Raw genomic sequence first — 20,183 nt, forward strand, 5'->3', positions numbered from 1 at the left:
TCTCAGACTTGCAAATGGCCATGAAGTAGAGAATGTTCCACAATTTTCATTACTCAACACTACTGTGCTATTTATGCTTTTCGTCTGTTTTGTTTTTAGTCGGGGGACTCCTGATGTGGTGCTGTAGGATCAGCACTGGACTGGGAACCACAAGGTCAGTAGTTCAAACCCACCAGCTGCTCCTTGGAAGCACTATACAGGGTGGCTATGAATCGGAACTGACTTGATGGCACTTAACAACAGGGAGACTTTATTTAAAAAATATATATATATATATATTCCCAGAGATTGGAAGAGAAGATTATTACAACAGGGAGAAGACATTGACCCTAAGATCTTCAAGTATCTCCTGTACAAAATTTTAATGTTTCTGTTGGCCATCACTTATGAACAAAAGACCATTTTTCAAAAAAGGCAGTGAGAATAAAAACGTGAACCAAAATTTTTGGTTAGGGATAAAATGAATGCCTCCCTTCATAATTTTAACTTAAGACAATTTAGGACAGAAAGGTCTTTCAGGATGATGCCAAGTCATGACTCCACCTCCAATGCCTTAATGATAAACGGAAGGTCCTATGCTGAGGAAAACGTTCATTTGAGTTTATAACTGGATGTTTATAAAAACTCACTTTTATCTGTTCACACAGTCTGACACATTCTACATGGTATCTGAAAAGGTATGCCCTTTACTTGCAGAAGAATAAAGTTCTCCTCCCCTGTGATTCCCGTCTCAGATTCTATCCCTAAGAACAAGACTGCAGAATGAAAACAAAAGTAAAACTGAATTCTATACCTCCAACACAGGCACACTGAAATAGTCACATCTCTTTTTCAGGGCACACATAACACTCCATCCGTTGTGAGATAAAACCTTCCATGGCCTGCCTCTATTCACTAAGTGTCTAAATACATGCATTTTTATTCAAGGTTTCATTTCTCACCTTCAAAACAACCTTCTAATGTCAGACCACATTTAAGCCCAATAAAAAACAAATCAGAGAAAAGAAAAACTCTTTGAAAGTCATTTCCCTCTACCTGAGTGCTAGCTTTAGTCTTGGTTGAAAAGCAAGCCCAGAGCATTAAAACAAGATTTATGAATCAGGCTCTTCAGAATGAAAGTTTTGCAATGCACCAGTGGTTAAAAACGAACTTTGACAGGTGTAGAAGGGCAGAGGGGAGAAAGAGTCATTTATTTTCCACTCTGGGCTTGAGGGCGCAATATTAGACTTCAATTATCCTGCATTAATATTTCTGAATATATCCACAAAATATGAAATATGTAAATACACTCATAATGGGTTTCTTTCAAAGGCCCCGGTGTTAAATGCTCCTGTTTTACCTTGGTTGCCCTATAGAAATTTACATAAATATTTCTAGGATAAATTTAACACATAATGATTTGTTACAAATCTATTCAGCTATGGATTTTTTTTTTAAGGATGTTTAGTAACAAATGGAGCAACAAACTATCAACAGAGGATTGAGTGTTTTACCTGTACTTTCCAAATCTTTGGTTTTCCTCCATCAAAGAGGCAATTCCTTATTTACAGTGTGGCTAGATCCAAAGTGAGCAAAAGTTCTTGGGAAAGTTGGGAAGTTTATCATACTGTTTACAAACCCATTCATTTGGGTGGGTATTATGCTATGCCTAGGCAGTACAGGATAATACACTGGACCACAAGGTTAGTTTTGAACCATAGGTTGGAGGTTCAAACTCACCTTGGAAACCTTATATAGGATCGCTGTGAGTCAGGACTGACTTGAAAGCATTTAACAACAACAGTTCTATGTTAGAAAGACCTCAAAGGGAAAGAAAGCCATTTCCTTTGTTTTTGTGAAATGTACTTTAACAGATTAAATTACTAGAACCACAGAGAAATGAAATGTATGAGGAAATATACACTTATTTTTTCATAGAGTATGTACTCAGTTGGGTCAGTTAAGCTAAGCATCTAGCTGGGGAAGGATCTACTGGAGTGCAGATGAAGTAGATGACACTTTGGGAGCTGTTGTATCCAATTATAAATTTTATACACAAAGACACAAAGGCACCAGGCCAAGGAGGAAGGGAAGTTGCTGCTGAAATCCATGCAACTCCACTCACCAAGCCATGCACAGAGGAATGGCCTTCATACATAGGAACCTTCATTTCTCCCTCCACAGGGCAGCATTTGCCCTTGAATCATCCCTTTCAGATTTGCATTCAAGCCTTTAAGAGTTCCCAGAGAGCCTGGTTCTGCTGGCTGGGGATATGATGAAGCCAGTGAGAAGAGTGGCCTCAGAGGATTCAGGGAGTACTAACGTGTAACGCAGGCTGAAGGAGATGGAGCTGCAGAATGAGGTAGAGTGAACACAATAGACTTGAAAACAGTGAGAAAAGGCTGAGTTACTTAAAGAACTTGACAAATAAGTTGCTGTTAAGTGCTGTTCAAGCTGGTTCTGGCTCTCAGCGACCCTGTATAGGATTTCCAAGGCTTTAAATCCTCATGGGAGCAGAAAAACTCACCTTTCTCCTGCGGAGGGGCTGGTGGTCTCGAACTGCAGACATTGTGTTTCGCAGTCCAGTGGAGACACCATGCTCCCAAGGCAAATAAGTAGCAGGAGCTAAAATTCAAACTCAGATCTATTCGACCCATAAGCCCACAGCTGATGGAGTTGTTCTGAGCTCTATCCCAAAAGCCATATAAATTGTACCATGGCTACTTACTTATGTGACTTACAAAGTTACAACGGGGTGAATTAACATTCTACTGATTTTTCAAGGCCAATTTTAAGTTCAATTTCTTCCATGAGCCTGTGTGTCTACCTTTAAAAGTAACCAACTGCATTTCTGAATTCTTTTTGTACTCAGAGTACCACACTCCCAACTTAGCATTTAATTATATACTACGTGCTAATACTTCACATTTGTCCTCTAATATCAAATTTGATTTTGAATGCCTTCTTCTACCTTTGCATCCCAACAGCACCCCACTAGAAATAAGTTGGCAGTGCATGTAATAGCAGGAGCTAAATTAATAGGGCATCAAGGCTTAGGGAGACAGCCCCAGGCACACAAATGACATGACTTTGCTAGTAAAAGCCAAGAGGACTTGAAGCATTTGTTAATGAATACTGAAGACCATAGCCTTTAGTAAGGGTTACACCTCTACATAACAAAAACAAAAATCGTCACACTTTAACCAACAGGCAACATTATGACAGATGAAGAAAATATTGAAATTGTCAAGGATTTCATTTTACTCAGATTCATAATCAATGCCTATGGAAGCAATAATCAAGAAGTCCAACAAAATATTGCTTTGGAAAACTCTGCTACAAAACACCTCTTTAAAGTATTAAAAAGTTAGGATGTCACCTGAGGACTAAGGTATGCCAGACCGAATCTGCGGTATTTTCTAATGCTGCCTCTGTATTCGAAAGCTGGACAGTGAATAAGGAAGACCAGAAAATTGAAGCATCTGAATTATACTGCTGGGGAAGGAGATTGAATATACCATCGTAACACCTAATAAAAGAGCACAATATAAATCTTTATCCCCAAAAGAAAAAAACAAAGCTGTCTTGGCAGAAAAATGCTCCTTAAGAGGAAAGAATAGGAAGATTTCGCCTCATTTACTTCAGACATATTATCACAAGGGGCCAGTCCTTGGAGAAGGACATTGTGTTTGGTAAAGGAGAGAGGGCCAGTGAAAAAGAGGAGGACCCTCACTCAACCAGATGGACTGACACAGTGGCTGCAACAATGGGCTCACACAGAGGAATGCCTGTGAGGAAGGGGCACGATTGGGCAAGGTTTCATTCTGTTGTAATTGTAGTTAAGTGCTGCTGAGTCAGTTCCAACTCGTAGTGATCCTGTATAAGGTTTCTAAGGAGTACCTGGTGGGGTTTGAACCGCTGACCCTGAGGTTCAAACCGACCTTGCAGTCCAGTGCTTATCCTACTGCATTACAACATGACTCTGTTGCCAGAGGGTCACTATTGTTGAAGTGATGTCGAGTTGGTTCCAACTCATAGTGGCTTTATAGGTCAGAGGAGAACTATCCTATTGGGTTTTCAAGGCTGTAATCTTTATAGAAGCAGGTTGTCACATCTTTCTGCCAATCAATAGATTTGAACTGGCAACCTTTTGGTTAGTGGCTAAGGACTTAACCATGGCACCACCGGACTCCTTAAAGACATAACACAAATGGAAAACTTTTAAATTAGGGTTTAAAAATTACTTGGATTCAATTATTGTGAGAAAGGTGTACAAGGACTGGAATGGTCTAGCAAATGATCCAGGCTTTGTCATTCCTTAGCAGAGTTAACAGACCTAATTCCCCATGGAACTTTGCACACTAGTTTCTCAGCACAGTAATATGGTGCCCCTTTGGTACATCAATCAGTTTCAAGGGTGCATCATGGTAAAAGTTGCACATCAAGTTTTACTTTGCTGGAATTAGGACGAAATCAATAAACATATTTAACAAATTTACACCAATCAGACCAATCAAACTCCACCACGGATCTACCACACCTGGTGCAGTAGATGTTACAGAATCTCCACATAATAAATCCATTTGCGGGTTTCTGTCAAACCCTGTCTGTAACTCGGCCCTTTGGCCTAGGGTCCTGCTTTGTTTCTGCTTGTCTTCTTCCTTCTCCACCTATGTGATGCGTCTAGGGTGGGCAGCAAAAAGCTCAAGTGTCACGTTCCACTCCCTGACCCCCATCATAGCATACTGCTGACTTATCACTATAGCATTCTTTCCTACTGAGCCCAAAAGTAGCCTCTGAATCGCAATGCACTCACCAAATCTATTAACAAATAATCCAAGTAGTCATATGTCATGAAATCTTTTCAGTCACCACTAAGACTAAAGTCCTAGGCCATACCTGTTAACAGGCATCTCTATTGTCCTTTACCTACAAACTCCAGACATCCATTTTTGGGAACATCCTGGCTGCTCTGATTCAGAACCTACAGACATCATGTTTGTACCATATGTGGTGTCTCTAGTCCCATTGTAGGATAAGCACTGGAATGCAAGGTCAGTTTGAACGAACGGTTGATGGTTCAAACACACCAGCCTCTTCTCAGAAACCCTATACAGTATCACTATGAGCTGGAAAGGGCTTGATGGCGCTAAACAAGTCCAGGTGTGACCATTCAAACCCACCAGCTGTGCTCTGAAACTCTATACAGGGTTGCAATGAGTCGAAGCCGACTCTACAGCACTTAACAACATCACCTTTGGATGCCACACTTCAGGCCTACCCACAGAAACCCTCTCAAGTATCTCCATCCAGAACTGTTGTCTAGCCTTTTCTGTAGTCCAGCCCAACAGGTGTCTTTTAAGCCTAGTCCCACCCACATACAAACTAGCCAAACCTGGCTGTGTCACACTTAATAAAAGAGCACAACTTAATTCTCTCTTGCCTGACACTGATAACAGCCCCCATGCCCACCATGCATAGATAAATACCATATACACCTGAATTATCTGTAAGGAAGCTACACTTAACAAGAATAAATTCATGACGTTTTATTTAAATTCTAGGCATACATTAAGACTACAAGCAACATCTTCTAGTGTCCTGAAATGTCACCTCACTTGGTAGGGCCCTAACCACTATTCTAAATGAACATACTCTTATTAGATCACTTTTTAACCAGTATATTGCAAAGTAAGGACTTGTTTGGACTTTCTACAGTAGAAGAAAAATACATCAATTTAAATTAAATCCACTGCTAACATAGTCTACATTTCCTGCTTTGTTAAATGGCTAATTGAACGCCAGCCTGCTTTCAAAGAGTAGTCTGGCTTGCTCTAACATACTACAGTGAACACTCTGGTTTCATACTGCTTGCATTATTGAAAATGTTTATTTTGACAGACATTTCTCAGCATACCTGCTTCCAAAAAAAAAATTTCAAAATACTTTCAATTATATAGTAATTATAAAGCCACTACTTCATAAGCATTAGAAAGAAAAGCAAAAAATGTCAACAACTAAAATGAACTCCATAAATTCATTCCACAACTGAAAGCATCAAAGTTGAGAGAGAAGGGAACTTCCTCCAACCCTCAATTCAGAGCAAGATCATTTAAAAACTATCAATGTTGAAATCCGAATAATATTCACCTTATATACTTCCACTCAGCTTCACCCCGCCTCCCCCCGAGTCCAAATCACCAGGCAATATAGCATCGTGGATCTCAAATCCATAACAATCTTACGCAACTTGAAACAAAGTTTAAGACCACCATTTTTAAGGCTTTGTAAAATGAACAATGAGAGTTTAAGTTTTCCAAAAGCATTACCTGGTGCAGGCTGCCGTTCATTCCATTCGGTTGAGATTAAAATTTCTATAACTTTTATGAGGTGTTCAGTATTATCAGAGCTACAAAAAAAAAAAAAAAAATAGTAGTATTAGGAAGCTTTTCCCTGAAAACAAGCTCATTTTCATGTACACATAATCAAGTGAAGATGTATAGTATAAAATTCCCATGGCAGCTATGAACCAGGATCTTTAGACTAAGTTTAATGATAAATCAGACTCCTGGTGTGCTGCTTGTAGGATTAGCACTAGACTTTGAACCGCAAGGTAGTCAGTTTGAATCCACCAGCCACTCCTTGGAAACTCTATCTAGGGTATCTCTGAGTAGGAACCGACTCAACGGTACTCAATCACAACACCAATATAACAATTTAGGACTACCCTCATAACCCCCCAAAATATATGTTGATCTTTTTTCACTTACCTGGCTGCTGGGAATCGGAAAAGCATAGGGCTGAAAATTTCTGCGAGTTCTCTTGCATTCAAGAGATTTTTGCTGGCGGCTTGAGAGAGCTTGAAGAAATGTTTTAGCAAATACTGAAGTGTAAGCCAATACTGATGAGGTATATTAGGTGACCTAATAAGCTTCTTCAACAGCTGAGTATAGTCTTCAGAGCTTTGTACTTCTACAAGTTTAAAAAAAAAGAGGAAAAAATAAATAAAAGATTGCTTCTAGGTATCAGAAATGCCTGTTGTCTCAGGTAGCTACAAAAGGAGTTGTTTAAATGAAGGCTTCAAGAAAAGCAGACAGAACATTTGTTCTTTTCATTAGAAAAAGCATTGTGAAAAAAAACAACAACATATATATAGTCAAATGGAAATGCTAGAAACTCTGGGGTAACAAGCCACTGATGTTCAGAGTGTCAGAGTATGCTAGCAGAAATCTGTCCTTCAAATATGATTGGCTAATTTGGAAGAGCATCAGATAAGTAGCACAGGTTTTAGCTTTGAAGCTTATGAACCACAATTTCCTGTCCCCATGGTGCTTTACTGAGCCTTAGCACCTATAATGGAGAGTCTTCTCCCCACAGCACATCTGCAATGGCCTCTCGAGGAAGCCAACCAGAACCCCGTCTGCCACTGGGTCCTAGTCCCTGAATTGGACACGGGCACCTGGAACAACGTGTCCTTCCCTGGTGTCGTGAACTTTGCTAGTACTGATAAAAGGTTAACAATTAGCCATTTCAACATGTAGACCATTCTCCTAAGCAAATGAGAGTCTGGGTCTGCTATTTGGTGCCCTGTAAGGGGAGGCAAATTTGGGATGATGGCAGAGGGAGAGGGGCAGATTACTAACATTTTCTACAAAATCTCATTTTGTATACAGAGTTTACAAGCACGTCCACATCTAAATGTATTCAATGAAGCATTCAGAAGGGAAAACAAACCTTGGACTAAAGAGATCATTTCACTGTAAACCGCTACTGGAATGACCGGATTTGGTAAATCCAGAAGATAGCGTTTGAAAGCATCTGCTAAAACTTGCACATCGATCATTTCCAAGTCCATGGCGGTGGCATCTATGAAAGAAAATAAAAACTTTTTTTTTCCCCCCCAGATAGTTTACTGGGTTCAAGCTTATTTCCTTACCATCTTATGTAAATGTGATACAGGACAGGAAGTAACAGAGAACAAATATATATGGGGCTTCAAAAAGTTCATGGAAAAATAGAATGTAAAGGTAATTGAATTTTTCCCACAAACTTTTTGAAGTTTCTTCTCACAAAATACTTGAGCATTTATTAGTAATGTTTCTCAATGGGATTGTTACCGACACTTTCAGTAGAGCAATTGTTCTTTGTGTAGAATTGCTGATGTGTACGATTGCTCCACACATTGTTAGCATTTAGCTTTTCCCATGATACCAGATTTGAGAATAACAATAGTGCCCCTGCCCCCCCCCCCCCCCCCACACACATTTCCACACAATGTCTGGAGAGCAGTACTGTCCAGTTTGAGGAAGGATCTATGAAATGGTGGGTTAATGAGTATCTTAGTTATCTAGTGCTGCAATAGCCAACAGAAAGTTCTTCTTTCAAAGTTTAGGAAACCAGAAGTCCACATTCAGAGTGGAGGCCCTAGGAGAAGGCTTTCTCTCTCTGTCAGCTCTGGAGGAAGGCCCTTGTCTCCTTTTAACATCCGTGGGCTTGGCGTTCCTTGGAGTTCAACATGTATGTGCCTTGACCTCACTCTTTCTTTCCTTTGGCTCTAGGTTTCCAAAGCACGGACCTTGGGTCTGCTCCCAGTTCTTCCTTGGTGCTAGTCAAGTCCCTTCTTCTCTGCCCATTTCTTTTCCCTTTATCACTTGAAAGATAAAAGGTGATGCAGGCCACATGCTGAGAAAGGGGGTTGCATCCCATGCTAATCCCCTTACTGAGTGAACACATGAAATCACATCATGAGGAATGATTACTACATTGTCACATAACTGCCAAAACACTAAGAATCAGACATGGCCAAGCTGACACAAATTTTGGGGAGAACACAAGTCCATCCATGACAACAAAACAGTCAATGTTTCCTAAAACGTCAACAGGCAAGTAACGAAAGTATACTCTTAGATTCCTGAACACTTGAGTTGATTAGCACTACCTCTCAAGATGAATGCAAAGTTAACCCAACTTAATGACTATTTAAGCATTAAACTATTACAGAAATTTAGCTATCAATTCAGGTAACGTAGTAGTTATGAATCTGGCTGCTAATCTCACAGTCAGCAGCTCAAAACTACCAGCCGTTCCGCAGGAGAAAGATGAGACTTTCTTCTCCCATAAAGATTTACAGCCTCGGAAACACTGTACAGGGTGGCTATGAGTTGTAACCGACTCCACGGCACATAACAACAACAATTACTAATCTAACTGAACTATCTTAGAAGAAAGATACAAGTATGCCCACCCAGTTAATTCCTCAGCTGGAAAAGAGGTTACGCCATTCAGTAACAGGTGATGATAACCCAAAACACTTTCTGAGCACTCCTCAGCAGTAAGGCACTTTGAGAACGTGGAAAAGAAAAAGGCATAGTACCAAGAAGAAAGAAGGGATGCTGGAAACAAAGGTCTGGAAGCAGAAATGATCAGAATCTAAGACATAAGTTGCTGCAGGAGGGGGCATGCTAATAATGAGGAGGATACTTTGAGGAAAATTATCAGGAGACTCAAATGTACCTAATAGAGAGAAGGTGGGCTAATGAAGAAAACAAGGCATTTCATACCTCTTCATGACTTGTGATAATATGTAAGACTAAATTAGAAAGGAGCTATTATAAACTGAATTGCCTCCCCCACCCCCCCACCCCCCCCCAAAAAAAATAATGTGTTGTAAATCCTAACCTCCATGCCTGTAGTTTACAATCCCATTCAGGAATGGGTTTTCTTTGTTAAGTTAGTGTGTTGTTGTTGTTGTTGTTAGGTGCTGTGGAGAGGGTTCTAACTCCTAGGGACTCTATAGGATTTCCAAGGAATGGCTGGTGAGCTTGAACCAGCAACCTTGCAGTTCAAACCGATTTTGCAGTCCAGAGCATTAACCCACAGCGCCACACCAGGACTCCATTTTTAGTGTAGGATGCGTAGAATTAAATCAATCTCTTTTGAGACAGAAAGAGTAGGATGAACAAATGCATGAAAGGGGATGACAGATGGATTCCACACAACATGAAGATCACCAGGATCACCCAGGGATAATAGATGAAAAGAAACAAAGACCTTCCCCCAGAGAGACAGGAAGAGACAGCACTTTCCCCTAGAGCCATGCCCCTGAATTCAGACTTCTAGTCTTCTAAAACCACGAAACAATACAGTTCTGTTTATGAATGTCACCATTTGTGGTATTTCTGTTACAGCAGTACTAGGAGTCCTGGTGTGGCACTGTGGGTTAGTGCGCTGGACAGCAAAGTTGGTTTGAACAGCAAGGTGGGTGGTTCAAGCTCACCAGCTGTTCCTTGGAAACCCTAAACAGGGTCGCTATGGGTTAGAACCAACAATAACAACAACAGGTAGGTAACTAAGAAAGGAGTGGTGCTGGAAATAGAGAGGCCAGTTTTGGTATCTAAAGCCCAGTGACTGGAAGTAAGAAAGGTAAAAGGCATTGTCAAGAACTAATAGAACAGCGACTGACTGGACTGGCTACTATCTAGGAGAGAATGAGGAAAAACCACAGCTTATTTCCAAGGTGTTTGAGCAGGAGTACGGAGAAGAAGGCGACAACCCAGGCACCCAGGAGCGATATTACATATATACAGAAATCACTCCAGGTAGAGAAGAAGGCTACAGAAATCCCAAGATTTCTCACCATTATTAAACTTGCTAGGCAGAGTTTAGGAAAGATAATCATTTAAAGCTTTGAGAAAAAGTGGTCTGCTATAAAATGTGGGTAGATCATTTAGAGAAAAATAATTGTTACAGTTAAGAGGTGAAGAAGCAAAGGGTTACTTAAATGCACTGCAAAAAACTAACCAGAAACATCACATTTGTAACAAGTGTGGGAAGGCAATACTAGGCCTCTGAACAAAGAACCCACATTGAAAATAAGTCAACCATTATAGTTATTGCCAAAAAAAAATTGTGTGTACATTATAAGAACACTATAACCACCAACTTTTTGACAAGCTTCTAGTCCCCTGCAGACTTTATTTAATCATTGATATGTCCAGCAAATTAATATCACTTACATTAATAATTAGCACACACACACACAAACAAGTAAACCACTTGTTATCAAGTCTGTTCCAATTTACAGTGACCTCATGCTTCACAGCAGAACTGTGCTCCGTAAGTTTTTCCACCGCATGGGTTACTGTGCTTACTCCAACGCTGGTTTGAACCACAAGGTCGTCAATTCAAGCTCAACTGAACTGGGTCGGTACTGACCCTACGGCACTTAAACAACAACAACCTTTTGGAAGTACATTGCCAGGCTTTCCTTCCAAAGGACCTCTGGGTGAATGCAAATCACTGAGCTTTCAGTTTATAGTCAGGTGCTTAACTCTGGGTTTATAAATGGTGCTGCTGTTGTTAAGTATCATCAAGTTGGATCTGACTCATAGTGACCCTGTATAGGGTTTCCAAGGAGTGCCTTGTAGGTTTTAATCGCCAACCTTGAAGTTAGCAGTCCAGTGCTTATTCTACAGTGCCACACCAGGACTCATTTAAAAATGTTGTTGTTAAAGTGCCATTGAGTTGGTTCTGACACATAGTGACCCTGTATAGAGTTTCTAAGGAGCGACCGGTAAGTTTGAACCACCAGCCTTGTGGTTCAAACGGCCAGTGCTTTTATCCCACAACACAGCACTGCACCAGGATTATAAATTAAGCCACTATAAATGCCACATATTCTACTGTCTTCTTTGTGTTCATGGACCAAGGTACAACTCAAGCAGGACACATCCCACAAAATGGTAATTAGATGGGTTCGGCTCCCCCACGAGACTAAGACTATACCTCACGGCAAGGTCTGTGGCTCGCCTTGGTCTTCTAGTAACCCTCAGTGTTCTTTATATAAAATATGCTTCTTTAATGTTTTGGGCAAGAACTATGTAACACCTCTAGGGTAATGTTCACTCACGGAGGTTTTTCTCTAACTCTTGAGGTGTAGAGAAAGGAAGGCTATATGGTGTCAGAATAAACTAACAATATGTTTTATTCCTTTCTGCTTTAAGGAAAGCTATAAAACTCCTTGGGGTTCCTCACTTGTACTTCATTAAGTCTCCTTCCTTTTCTGTAGTAAGTCAGCCCTAGCTTGCTTTTCCCATCACTATACACACCTGTCATGCAATGTCTTCAGAAATCAGCAAGGTAAGAGCTACATTAACTCTAGGACTAGTTTAGGGGGAGTTGCTTCGACTCCACTTCTCACTGAGTCGGCTTGTTAACTGGGAGCGTATAAACTCTCCAGCAGTCAATCTGCTCCTCCTGGAAGGAAGATTCTTTCCCAGCTGATCATAGGGTTCTCAACTTCACTTCTTTCCCTGGGGACATTTGGCAATGCCTGAAGACATTTTTGATGGTCACAACTGAGGGAATGTCACGCTACTGACTTCCAGTGGGTAGAGGATAAGGATGCTGCTAAATATTCTACAATGCACAAGAAAGTCCCACTCTCTTCCATCAAAGAACTACTCATATTTAGCCTAAATCATCAACAGGGTTAAGATTGAAAAAACCTAATGTATGTTAGGAAAATAATATTAATAATTTTTTAAGTACCTGAAGGAAATTCATACCATTAAAATTCACAAGAAGCAAAAATCAATTCATTTTATGGTCACGTAACAGTGGGTAGGGAAAGAAAGGCTTTTGGATCCAAGTTAATTTGGACATAAATCACAGCTCTGACACTTTCAAACCAAAACCAAATCCTTTGCTAGTGAGTCAATTCGGACTCACAGGAGAACTGCCCCATAGGGCTTTTCCAAGGCTGCAAGTCTTTATGGAAGCAGAATGTCACATCTGTCTCCTGCAGAGAGGCTGGTGGGTTTGAACAATCAACTTTTGGGTTCACAGTCAAGTGCTTTAACCACTGTGCTACCAGGGGGCCTCTCTGTAACTTCTTGTTGCTAAGTGCCATCAATTTGGTTCTGACTCATAGCGATCCTGTATAGGGTTTCTGAGGAGCGACTGGTGAGACAGAACCGCCGACCTTGAGGTTCAACTCAACCTTGCAGTCCAGCGCATCAACCTACTGCACCACACTGGAAAATATTACAAATGTTACTTATCTGAGGTCAGTTCCTTTACTGGTGAATTCAAGAAATGAATACTTACATTAAGGCTAATGTGTGAAAGAAAAACAAACTTAGCAGGTGACAATATAAACGTGGGTGTCACCTACACACATAGACACACAAGGTAATTCACCTTGTTAGCTATAGTATTTCACCCTCCCATCCCCCACCTCCAGTTTCAGTGAAGTGGCTGGCTGATTACTGAGCTTCCTCTAGAATTTTACATATTTTTCTGCAATGAGCTGGAAACAGTTCCTGTGGGTCTACTCCTAAGTTTGAACAAACTGTATTATTTATTTATTGCCAATAAGCTCATTTTTACACCACCAAATGAAACCCATTTCCTATCAGTATGTTTTGATCTCAGCTAGGAAGACAAACTGGCCGTCTCTGTATGTGTATATATATACTGCTGACGTTAATTTGGGTTCTTTACCTCATCATCTCACTGGTGCTATGAAGTTTATAATTTGTTTGTTCCTTAAGTGAGCCTGCATCACTGTGTATTTGGTCACATTTAAAACCTAACCACGATTTCTCAAGTAACTCCCATTTCAGAACTTTCAGATGTCTAAACATTTCCTGTGTCTTTTAACATGCTCGATGTGACCAAATTTCTATGAAAACATGTATCTCTCTTTTAATTATTGTCGTTGTTAAATGCCATCAAATCAGTTCCGACCCATAGTGACCCTTTATAAGGTTTCCAAAGAGCAGCTTGTAAGTCATTCAAACCAACTCTGCACACATACCAGGACTCTTTCAATTAGCTAAGGACAAAATTCAGCATTCCCTTAACACCCCTATAAAACTGCTTAGAAATACAGAAAACCAGATCTTTCCACTTGCATTTTCCACCAGTGAGCTTCTAGTTACCTATGAGTAAGGCTGATTTTCATGCATAAAGAAAAGTGTTCTTTAAAAAATATATATATAGTTTTCAGACATTTGGACTGTGCGTTTCAAATGAAATGATCTGCTGATAAAGATCTAGTCTCCATTCCTCCCAGAAACATTTTTTTTTTCCTAGAAATTTTCATAAACTGCTTCTAAAATGTATAGACATTTTCAATTCTTTCACACACTATATTTGGGCACTCTCAGCATAACTTTATACTTCTGCAGGAACTTCTTCCAACTGGGTACTATTCTTTGGTTCAGACTTCCAAATTGGTTTTAAATTTCTTGAGGCAGAAAATTATTTGGGAAAAAAAAAAAGAGTGTTGGGAGGGAGAGAATGAAGTATCTGAGAGATTCCAGAAGTTGCTATAGGAAGACGACTGATAGCAAGATGGAGAGTAAACAGCAAATTGTACAGTCTGTCCTAAATGGCAAAGGAGAGGGGAACAACTTACACAGCCACTATGTGGTTGAATTAGTGTCATGTGCAAAAGCAGACTGGTAGGGGCTAGCAACGGCCAATTGTGCTCAACTCTTCTCAATTCCACATTTAATGATTTCATGCTGGTACCTTGAACTCTGATATGTTGGGAATACTTCTACCAACAAAACCAAATCAGCTGCTATCAAGTTGCTTCTGACTCAGGGTCGTCTTATGTGTTAGAAAGTAAACTGGATTTTTCAAGGATGTATGTTTTTACCAGGGTGTTCTTCCAACGTGCCTCTAGGTGGGCTTGAACCACCCACCTTCCAGTTACACATCGAGCATGTAAATATTTGCACCACTTATGTTCCACAAAGAAGCTATAAACCAAGGTTTTTCCCAAAGCTCCTTAAAAAATTGTTTTTAGCAGCACACCATGGAATATACACTATCATGATGACATTTAATATTAAGTGTGGCATGAGAATATCAAAGGAAGAAAAATAGGAAGGCAATGAGAAGGGGAAAGGGATATGGGGGAAAAGTGAAAAGGAAAGAAAGGTCAGAAGAGACATTTGGTAAATGTAAAATTACAAATAGTTATTCACTGATCCAAATGCCTTTGACTCAGGCCAACTGTGTAGAGCTGGGGAAAGGCAGTCATTACGCAGGACAGACAAATTCCAAAGGGTTGCTGTTTCTGAGATTCCCGCAGGGCTTGCGGCTGTGAGATTGTCAATGTGGCTGCAGGCTGGTACACACACACTTGTAACTCAGGCTCAGGAGGTCAATATCAAAGGTGTGCACAAGTAACAAAATAGGGCCAAAGGAACTGGTGTGGGTTAGAACTCTCAACCTTTGTGTGGGTGTGCATTACCTGAAATAGAAGGATAAGAACAGCCCTTCTCATTCGTTCTAGTTCCATAACACTTACCACAATCAAGAAGCTGTTGTAATTCTGCTGGGCTGCTAGAGCTCTGTGTTCTGTATAGAGTTGAACATTCCAGACCTAGGAAACAAAACAGACTGTGTATGCAAAACACAGCTCTCTGGAGAACCTGTGAGCCTGCTGCCAGAAAGACATTCCAGTTTCCATCCAGTATCTGTTCTAAAAGTGTACCAAATATTCTTGGAAGGCAACCCCTACTATTAATCTTCTCTGGCATGTTAATGATCTTGGCCAAGTCATCTGAGCACTCAGAAGCAAATTAAGTCTATTTATTAAATTATGGAATATTTAGTATAGTTTTCAAACAGTAACTACATACTAATATAGTTAGAAATCACAGACTAAGATGATTTCTCCAGTACACAACCCCCAAACAATCTATGTGTCTAGCAGAGTATCTACCCATACATAGTAAGTAGTAAGACATTTATGTAATAATTGCCCCAAAGACAAATACAAATTAAAATGCCCCCCAAAGAAAGGTGTAAGCGAAATAATCGATCCCCTCAAGCAATGTGATTACCTTTCTTTTCGATGGCTTCCACTAGCTTGACAAGAAGAGGGGGAGCAATGTCAGGAGGGGCAAACTGCTCTGCAAGGTCCAAAAGAGTCAAAGCTACAAAGAAACAAAATCCCAAGATTAGATACCTTGAATTTGGGATAATCAAATGCATTAGACAACAATGAAGAAAATGTACAGAAAATATGACTTCAGATTCATGCAAGAAGGACCCTTTTCCTGGGCTCTGTGCTCTTCTCTGCCTCTCCTGATACTGGGATGAGGTTTGGGGCTAAAGGATCATGCCTGTTTCCTTTCTCGCAAGACACTGTGTGTTGTTAGAAACCCTGCACAGCAGCTGGTAGATTTGAACTGTCAACTTTGCAGACAGCAGTCCAGTGTTTATCCTATGGCGCCACACTAGGACTTAACACTCAGAGTGGTGGTGGTGGTGGGTCGGTGGTGGTGGTCGTGTGCCACCGTGTCAGTTCCAACTCCCAGCAACCCTGTATAAGGTTTCCAAGGTGGTCAGTCTTTACAGGAGCAGAAAGCCTCATCTTTCGTACTGTGGAGTACCTGGTAGAGTCAAACTGCTGGCTTTGTAGTTAGCAGCTCAGTTTGTACTCTACTACGTTACCAGGACTCCTGAAAACTGAAAGTACTTACCTAAAACAAAACAAAACAACACTGCTGTCGAGTTGATTCTGACTCACAGTGACTTTCTAGGACAGAGTAGAACTGTCCCATAGGGTTTCCAAGGCTGCCAATCTTTATATAACAGCTGACTGCCACATCTTTCTCCTACAAAGAAACTGGTGGGTTTGAACTACAGACCTTTTGATTAGCACTTCACTTTAACCACTGGGCCATCTGGGATGAGTACTCCCTTGGAATCCCAGAATTACCTGCTCAAATGGTTTCTTATGACCTCTTCCCCAGGTCCATTCTCCCTGGGCCTGAGGGATAGACTAAGGATGGGCACAAGGGGTTATTGACAGAATGAACTTTGGATGTGCAAGGCTCCTTGTGGTATAATACAGTGAAGTTAGCGATGGTTCAGGGACTAATTCTCCCCATACTGCCTGCTCTGAGGCAGAACTCTAAGATGCCCAAGGACTCTAGGCTGAAATCTGGTGTCTGTGACATTATGAATGAATAACTGTCCCCAAGTACAAAGACAGAACACATCCTATGGGACAGTTTGTTGGTATGACTTACAATTTAAAAATATTGAGGCACAGGGTATCTGGCTACAAATGTTGAGGTGGGCCTAGTGTCAGACATAGAAGTCAATACTAACCATCACCATCCACCAGACACTCAAATGAAGTCCCTGTGTTAAGTGGTGTTGAATTTTTCATTTGCACCCATGTTATTTACAGTCAGTTAGTTGTTTAAGAAATGTGATGCCTTCATGAATTATTTTCCATTTCCATGTCCACTAGTTGCAATACTAGCAGTTGTAATAATCTAGTCATTTGATGACTTTCACAAGAAATAGCTTCCTTTAACATTAAAATTGTACTCTCCACCCAAAAAAATTTGGAAGTATTTTCAAGTAAAAATATTTTTCTCATACTATGCCAGAAGAGGGAGCTAAATGTATTCACCTCAAAATTCTCAATCTACAAAATATAGGTAAAAGGCAGTCCTGGAGAAATTATCTATACGTACAACCCATTTATCGGCTAGCAAATAAACAATTTTTCATATATTTAAACTTTATCAGAATGCCTTTTTATTTAGGAGCATTTAATACAATTCATGAAAAGTTAAATATTTGTAGTTTGGTTTTACTAATTTTTTTTTAAGGTGTAATTCTTTATTATAAGGCGCTCTGGTAGCGTAGTGGTTACATATCGGGCTGTGAACCGCAAGGTCAGCAGTTCGAAACTACCAGCTGTTCCACAGGAGAAAGATGAGGCTTTCCGCTCCCGTAAAGATTTACAGCCTCGGAAACCCTGTACAGGGTCGCTATGAGTCGAAACTGACTCCACGGCACATAACAACAACAACAACATTCTTTATTATGGAGTCCTGGTGTAGTGCTGTGGGCAAATGCATCAGGCTGCAAAGTCGTTTGAACTGCAAGGTTGGTGGTTCAAGTTCACCAGCTGCTCCTTGGAAACCCTACACAGGGTCGCTATGGGTTGGAATCAACTCGATAGAACTTAACAACAGCATTCTTTATTATAAGCCCTATATATGATGTTCCATACTATGAGCTGCAAACCATAAGGTCTACAATCTGAGCCCACCAGCTGCTCCGCAGGAGAAAGATGAGGCTTTCTACTCCCTCGAAGATTTACAGCCTCAGAAACTCTATACAAGATCACTATGAATCAGAATTGTCTCGGCAACACTTAGCAACAACATATGATGGCAAGCAAATTTCCAATTAAGTCCATGTTACAAATACTAAGAGTCAACCAGGTTTACAAAAGTAAAATTATCTTATTAAATTTTTATTTCAGATTACTGATAAAGTGTGATTTAAGTTAGATTGCCAAACCTAAACCCTTTGGCTTAAGATCTTTTCTGATTGCAGTAGGAGCCTTGGTTATGCAGTGATTAAGAGTCCTTGGCTCTAACTGAAAGGCAGTGGTTTAACTCCTCCATCAGAGACAGATGTGGCAGTTTACTTCTGTAAAGATTCTAGCCTTGGAAACTCCACGGAGCAGTGCTATACTGGTGCTATGAGCTGGAACTGACCCAATGGCAATGAATGTCAGTAAGTTCTGTAATGGATGGACATGTGATCTTGCACCTAACTATTAGCCATTCAAAGTGCTCAAGATAAAAAAAAGGAGACTCAATCGCGAAAGAAAAGCCAACAGCACGTTCTGCAAGGATGGAAGCACACTACAGCTGTGTTATCCAGTGAGGTAGTTACTAGCCTCACGTGACTACTGAGACTAAAGAGTTGGATTTTTAGAGGATTTAATTCTAAATAGCTATGATGAGGGTACAAACACTGTACTGGAAAGCGCAGACATACAACAGTTGTCATCAAGTCCATCGGTCTCCGGGTGGCCCCACATGTGTCAGCAGAGAATTGCGCTCCATAGGGTTTTCAATGGCTACTTTCTCAGAAGCAGATCACCAGGGACTATCCAAAGTCCCTAAAGGGCTATTATACTATCCCTGAGGGCACAGGGCATCATGGCATAGGACTAATCAACATCTCAATTTTCATAAAGGTAAAACAGACTTGCCATTAAGTTCCCAGATGATGTGATGACAGCTAAGTGGGAATTTCAACACTCTCATCTGTCCCACAGAGTCCTGGTGTGGCACTGTGAGTTAATGCGCCAGACTGCAAAGTCATTTGAACTGCAAGGTTGGCGGTTCAAGCTCACCAGCTGCTCCTAGGAAACTCCATACAGGGTCACTATGGGTCCAAACCTACTTCACAGCACTTAACAACAACAACAATCTGCCCCACACTTGCCTAAGCCTGAGGATCACCTGGAGAACTTGTTAGGAATATGGATTTGGGGTACCACTGAGAACTCCTGAATTAAAATATGCAGAGAAGAGGATATAGTAATAGGTTTCAGGGAAGTAATATTAATATGCTTTCTTTCTTCCCATTGTCGTGGCGTCCATTCCAACTCTCATACTGACAGAGCAGAAAAGCTCCAACAGGGTTCCAAGGCTGCCATCTTTACGCAAACAGCTGCCACATCTTCCTCCCACTATGCTACCAGAGAAATGTCAATTAAGGTTCACTGTAGTGTCTCTCAGGATCACGGGTGGTGCTGTGGGTTAACTGCTGGGCTGCTAAAGGCAACATCAGCATTTCAAATCCACCAGCTGCTAAGAGAGACCAAGATGAAACTATCTGCTTCTGTAAAGATTTAAAGTCACAGAAACCCCATTAAGCAGTTTTACTCTGTCCTATAGGGTCACAAAAAAGGAGCTCTGGTAGCGTAGTGGTTACGAATCGGGCTGTGAACCACAAGGTCAGCAGTTCGAAACTACCAGTGGTTCCACGGGAGAAAGATGAGGCTATCTGCTCCTGTAAAGATTTACAGCCTCGGAAACCCTGTTCAGGGTCGCTAGGGGTTAGAACCGACTCGATGGCACTTAACAACAACAACATAAGGTCACAAAAGGAGCTCTGGCATCGCAGTGGCTACGAATCGGGCTGCTAATCTCACGGTCAGCAGTTCTAAACTACCAGCTGTTCCGCGGGAGAAAGATGAGGCTTTCTGCTCCCGTAAAGATTTACAGCCTCGGAAACCTTATGCAGGGTCACTATGAGTCGGAAACGACTCCACAGCACATAACAACAACAACATAGGGTCACAATAAGTCAGAATCAACTCAATGGCAGTAAATTTGAGATTCTTAAGAGTATCT

At 40.8% G+C, this 20,183-nt stretch overlaps 1 protein-coding gene across 1 annotated transcript in view; it reads right to left on the reverse strand.

Annotated features, from left to right (window-relative positions):
- The window catches only part of LOC102817430 (phosphatidylinositol 3-kinase regulatory subunit alpha-like), an 85,678-nt gene that overhangs the window by 13,174 nt on the left and 52,321 nt on the right, over positions 1-20,183 (reverse strand). Inside the window, exons 2-6 of the mRNA XM_006870971.1 lie at positions 15,843-15,935; positions 15,305-15,379; positions 7,714-7,845; positions 6,750-6,951; positions 6,309-6,388 (exon numbers count right to left, since the gene is read on the reverse strand). Coding sequence (XP_006871033.1) covers positions 6,309-6,388; positions 6,750-6,951; positions 7,714-7,845; positions 15,305-15,379; positions 15,843-15,935 — 582 coding nt within the window. The remainder of the gene's footprint in view (positions 1-6,308; positions 6,389-6,749; positions 6,952-7,713; positions 7,846-15,304; positions 15,380-15,842; positions 15,936-20,183) is intronic.

The sequence above is a fragment of the Chrysochloris asiatica genome, unplaced genomic scaffold (assembly GCF_000296735.1).
Source record: "Chrysochloris asiatica unplaced genomic scaffold, ChrAsi1.0 scaffold00157, whole genome shotgun sequence".
In the NCBI taxonomy this organism is placed as follows: domain Eukaryota; kingdom Metazoa; phylum Chordata; class Mammalia; order Afrosoricida; family Chrysochloridae; genus Chrysochloris; species Chrysochloris asiatica.